Source organism: Camellia sinensis, chromosome 1 (assembly GCF_055761805.1).
Source record: "Camellia sinensis isolate YWXY chromosome 1, ASM5576180v1, whole genome shotgun sequence".
In the NCBI taxonomy this organism is placed as follows: domain Eukaryota; kingdom Viridiplantae; phylum Streptophyta; class Magnoliopsida; order Ericales; family Theaceae; genus Camellia; species Camellia sinensis.
Genome location: NC_138961.1, coordinates 73364135 through 73369915, shown reverse-complemented (window position 1 = coordinate 73369915; position 5781 = coordinate 73364135). Strand labels below are relative to the sequence as shown.

Here is a 5781-nt window from a genome sequence, read left to right as displayed (position 1 = left end):
TTAAAAAGTAAAATCTTATTTCGTGATAAGGATATGCTGGAAAAGTTAACGGCGGCAGCAGGTGGTGGGAGTGAAGTAAAGAAATATATGATATTTAACAGATAAGGTGTTGAATGAATGGTATGTGTTACATTTCAACAGATATGTAGTTTGGTGAATTATAACAGATAGGAAAATAAGCTTGGTGAATTTCAACATATAGACAATTTGAGTGATTTTAAGAAATAGACAAATAGATTGATTTCAATAAATAGTTGCCCTTAGTGTCTTTTTTTTTTTCATTAATTTTTTTATTTTTATACAAACCGTTCTTGGTTAAATTCCACCACTAGAAAAAATTTAGGTATGATTTTGTTGATAGAATTTCGTCAAAATTTTAACCAAAAAAAAAAAAATACTAAAATGATCTCTTTCCAAATCAACCCTTAAAAAAAAAAAATTATGTATGATTTTGTCCGTAGGATTTGGTGAAAATTTTATAATTTCATGCAACCATGTAATGCGTCACAACGTAGGTGGAATGAGTAGTAAGGAAGCATTACATATGAGTTTTGGTGGCGTATAAAATCTCTTCACAGTTGAGCCAGCCAGCAATGAAACATAACATGGAGTGTCTTGCCAGAGTCAAAATAGAATAATAATATGATATGATATGCTTGAGAGAGAGAACTCAACTGAGATCATATACATAGATAGAAAAAGAAGATACAGAAACATTCTAAAAATCTTCGAACACAATCACATGGCTAAGGGATTTTTAAGATTCCCCGATACAAATGTACAACAACAACAACAATTAAAGTCTCGTTTGGAAATAGATTGTTTTAATAATTTTTTTATTTTTTATAAAAAGATATATAAAAAAAAGAAAAGAAAGTGATATAATAATTTATGACTTTCTAATTTTTTAATTAAAAGTTTGGGAAGACTAAAAAAGTGCATTTTTTGTCTTTTTGGACTAAAAAATTGAGGTTGAAATTATGGATGTTTGGGTTAACTTTTTGACTTTTTATTGAAAAATGTGTAATAAAAAATTGTAAAAATTGATTTGTAGGGAAAAATTTAAATTGGGAGTTATGCAGCCGTAATTGTTGACTTTTGATGAATAGTATTAACTTTTTAACTTTTTGAATAATTTTTTAACTTTTTGACTTTTTTTAAAGTCCCCAAACTTGGCCTTAAATTTACATACTGTATCCATATCCTAAACCTAAACTAAATTAGATTTGTTCCCCAAACCCGCGTTTTATCATTACGATGGATCCGCGCTAAACCAACATCACATGGCCACCCAAATAAATAAGCATCGTTGATCTGTTTGACTTGGCGGCGACTTTTCAAGTTATACCCTGATTGGACAACTTGTGACCGTCCAGATTTCTTGTATAGTTGGCAATGATTTTCTCATTTGGGTTTTATCACTAATTAAATGGGTCCAAAAATCAAGTTTGATTTTAATTGAATTGCCTCATATATAGGTAATTCGAAAATATGTTCATGTAATACTCTATAATAGAATGATTGGTGGTGAAAGTAGAGTATTAATTATTGTGTTGAGTGATTGAGGAATATGAGGCAATATAATAAATGGTGATTGATGAGGGAATATGACCATGTGCTATTCCAGGACTATTGTACAATTTTCCCATATATAGAAGAAGTATTGACTGAATTTAACTAGTAATTAAGACTGCAAATGGATCGAGCTAAGTCGGGAGCTCGGCTCATTTGTTTATCAAGCTCAATTATTCAGCTCCATATCGGTTTGATAACAATTCAAGGTTGAGTTTAACTCGGCTCGTTAATGTTAATCAATCTCGAACTCGGCTTGAAACTCGATAATAATTTTTTTTGCTATTATTTAATATATAAATCAAACGTTTATGTTAAAATTAATTACTCTCTCCTTTTCCCACTATAAGTGAGTATTGAAGGTGTTTCAACCAAAAATCCCTATTATTTATACATGTTTTTATATTATTTAATATATAAGTAAAATATTTTTTCAAGCTTAGTTTATTTACTAAACGACTTAAATGTCTGACTCAAACTTACTTAACGAATCGAGCTAAGCCGAGCTCATGAACACCTCAATTCGTTTGTGACCTTACTAGTAATTGAATCACAACATGGATGTTATACAAAATGAATGACTAATACGAGGATTACCAATGGGCTCTTTAAAAAATGTTGGTTATTATAGTTTACTCCCTCCAATTGACTAGCAGCAACGCCAACACTGCTCTTATTTTTTGCTAGCTAAAATATAAATAAGATATACTATTTATTTTGTCTAACAATTTTTTCATTTATGTGCTCCAATACTATTATTTATTTACCTATACATCCACACAAATGGTTTAAAGAGCCTCTCAAGGCTCTCTAAATGTATCTAGCTTAGAAGAGTTTTGTTAAAATAACTATTATAGTAGCTAGCCCATTGGAGGAAGTAAAATATGATAAAACTAGCTATATTAACTAACAAGTTTCTTGTAAAAAGCCGATCGGAGAAAATAAAATATGATGAGACTAATTATAATAGCTAACAAGTCTATTTTAAAAATCTGTTGCTGATACTATTGTAAGAATTCCAAATAACTCTATATATTCAATTGTATATGTTTACAAAGAGTGCATTAGCTATATAGCCCTAATCAATGACAGAAAAAGGAAATACAAAGAAAAGGGAATTGCTTAAAATTGCCTAATTCCTAATATACCATATATACAATATATATTTTCACACCCCCGCTTAAACTCAAGGTGTTTTAACAGAAAACATTGAGAGTTTGCTAAGAAGAAACTGAAACCGAGCTGTAGTGCGAGTCTTGGTGAAGAAGTCCGCAAGTTGCAAAGTCGATGAGACAAAATGAAGCGAGATAGAGCTAGAATGCAGATGCTGTCGTACAAAGTGACAATCAATCTCAATGTGTTTCGTCCGTTCATGGAAGATAGAATTATGGGTAATCTGAATAGCACTGCGGTTGTCACAATAGAGGGAGGTCGAAGAAGACTGAGGGACACCCAAATCAGAGAGAAGACAATAAAGCCAAACAAGCTCAGCAGTAGCATGAGCCATAGCATGGTACTTAGCTTCGACAGTAGCGAGCAACAACAGTTTGTTTCTTACTTTTCAAAGAGATCAAGGAATCACCAAGAAACATATAGAAACCAGAGGTGGACTTGCAATCAGTAACATCACCAGCCCAATCAGAATTAGAATAGGCCACTAAGTATAGAGAAAGTAGATGACAACATCAAGCCTTGAAAGATGGTACCTCGGAGATAGCGAAGAATGTGAACCAAAGCAGCCCAATGGGTAGAGCGAAGAGCATAAATGAACTGATTAACCACATGAATAGTATAAGCAAGATCAGGGCGAGTGATAGTCAAATAAACTAAACAACCCACCAGCTCGCGATAGACCGTGGGATTATCCAGAGGGACACTATCAGTAGAGTTGAGCTTCACATTAAGCTCAATGGGTGTATCAAAAACTTTAGTATCAGTAAGACCGGCATGGTGAATAACCTCATTAGCATACTTGGCCTAAGACAAAAAATAGCCCTTGGGAGAAGAGGCAACCTCAATACCAAAAAAATACCGTAATAGACCCAGATCCTTCATTTTGAAGGTACGGAAGAGATATTGCTTGATCTTAGAGATAGTAGAAGAGTCAGAGCCAGTGATGATCATATCATCCACATAGAGTAGGAGAGCAACAAAACCAGCTGAGATATATCTCAGAAACAAAGCAGAGTCGAAAGCAGAATGATGAAACCCAAGCTTGGTAACGGCAGTCTGAAAGTGATCATACCAAGTATGAGGAGACTACTTCAAACCATACAGAGCACGCCGAAGACGGCAAACTTGCCCAGAGAAGTGGAAAAGACCAGGGGGAGGACACATGTAGACCTCATCAATGAGATAATCGTTAAGAAAATAATTTTCAATGTCCATCTAATAGAGAGGCCAATGGCAAACAGCAGCAACAGAAATCAAGGTACGGACAGTAGTCATCTTGGCAACAGGGGCAAAGGTCTTCTCATAACCAATACCATACTCCTATGAGAAACCCTTGGCAACCAAACGAGCTTTGTAGCGCTCGAGAGAACTATCAGAATGAGTCTTGACTTTATAGACCTATTTGCAACCAACCAGATTCTTGCCAGCAAGCAAAGGAACCAACTCCCAAGTGTTAGTCTTCTGTAAGGCAAACAACTCATTCTCCATAGCTTGAACCCCATTAGGATCCTGACAGGCATTCGTGTAAGACTGTGGTTTTGAAAAAGAATGAATAACAGACAAAAAAGTACAATAGGAAGCAGAAAAACATGTATTAGACCAACCCAACTTGTTTGGAGGACAACGCTCATGAGTAGGATATCGGTGTGCAGTAGGATCAGAGTCGTCAGAAGTAGAAGGAGCAGCAACAAGAGTAGAGACAACTGGTGGTGGGGGAGCTTGACGACAAGAATAGACCAACAACGGAGGGGAAAAAGAAGCTAAAGGAGGAGAAGGAGCCATAGGTGATGCAGATAGAGAAGTAGCAATGGCCTCAAGAGGAACAGTAGAGATGTACTCATCAGACAGGATCTCAAAAGGAAAGGGGTCAATGTGAACCAAATCCTCTTTAGAAACGGGAGCAGTGAGAGGGAGAAGCTGAAAGTAAGATAGACGTTCGAGAAAGGCAACATGACAGGAGACATAAAGGCGACGAGAGACAGGATCGTAACAGCGGTAGCCTTTCTGAGTAAGACTGTAACTAAAAAAGACACAAAGGACAAACTAGGCACTAAATTTGGTCTTATCTTTGCGGTGAAGAAGGACAAAATAGGCAGACCCAAACACACGAAGAATGGAGTAGTTAGGAATTTGAGAGAACAAAGCCTCATAAGGAGACCTACCAGAAAGAAGGGGAGTAAGCATGTGGATGAGAAGAAAAGCAGCAGTAAGAACTGCCTCCTCACTAGAATGGAGCCGGAACTGAGGCCGAGAGAAGAAGAGATCTAGCTGTCTCAAGGAAATGACGGTGTTTACGCTCGACTCGACCATTTGGGCAGGTGTATCTGTACATGAAGTTTGATGAATGATACCCAAATTGGTCAAATACTCACAAAACAAAATTTTAAAATATTCTCCACCCAAGCTAGACCGTAACACTTTAATGGTGGACCCAAACTGAGTAGTAATCATAGACTGAACTGAGACTAAGCATGTTAATTGACTGATTGACTGAAAGTCTGAACTCTGTTTGACTGGTAAATTATCTGTTCATGTTCTATGTTTAAACTGCGAATTGAAGGTCTTATCGGCGGCCGAATCAGAAATTGATTAATGTTTTATGATCATTAGAAATTATGTGATTTAATGGTATATTTATTTAAAATGCGATTTGGTATGATTAAATTAGATTAAAATAAGCTAGATTACAAGAGTTGGCCCTATTTACCAATTTGCCACCTAGTGGATTAATCTAGGCAACTCCTCTCCACTTCATACACTCTTGACTAAACATTTCATCAGCCCATTTTGAGAGTCATAACCGACTAGAGAAAGAAAGAGAGAGGGTAGGAGAAAATCTTGAGTTCTTGAGAATTGGCTTGGAGATTGAGAGAAATTGAAGGGATTCTTGAATATTTGTTCTTCTACACTTGAATTGAAGACATAAGGTAGAGGAATCACTCTCTTGATTGTGTATCTAAGTTGTATCTAGCATGGATCATGGTAGTTTAGAGAGCTAAGTCTAGAACTGGCTCTAGTATGTTGTATTGTAGCTCA

The 5781-nt window shown here is 35.8% G+C and overlaps 1 protein-coding gene across 1 annotated transcript; it reads right to left on the bottom strand.

The window, feature by feature from the left end:
- Positions 1–3216: 3216 nt before the first annotated feature.
- On the bottom strand, positions 3217–4527 carry LOC145802039 (uncharacterized). The gene is made up of 3 exons (XM_082894378.1): positions 4159–4527; positions 3871–3960; positions 3217–3549 (listed from the first exon to the last, which is right to left on the bottom strand). The coding sequence occupies exons 1-3, from the start codon at positions 4525–4527 to the stop codon at positions 3217–3219; spliced, it is 792 nt and encodes a 263-aa protein (XP_082750504.1).
- Positions 4528–5781: the final 1254 nt, after the last annotated feature.

What these genes read in the sequence shown, in the direction of transcription:
- LOC145802039 (XM_082894378.1), bottom strand. Translation starts at nt 4,527, where the DNA reads ATGGCTCCTTCTCCTCCTTTAGCTTCTTTTTCCCCTCCGTTGTTGGTC. An exon ending in TGCTTGCTGGCAAGAATCTG is followed by an intron (nt 3,961 to 4,158) that starts GTTGGTTGCAAA and finishes CCTCTCTATTAG; the next exon opens with ATGGACATTGAAAATTATTT. An exon ending in TTTTCCACTTCTCTGGGCAA is followed by an intron (nt 3,550 to 3,870) that starts GTTTGCCGTCTT and finishes TTTTTGTCTTAG; the next exon opens with GCCAAGTATGCTAATGAGGT.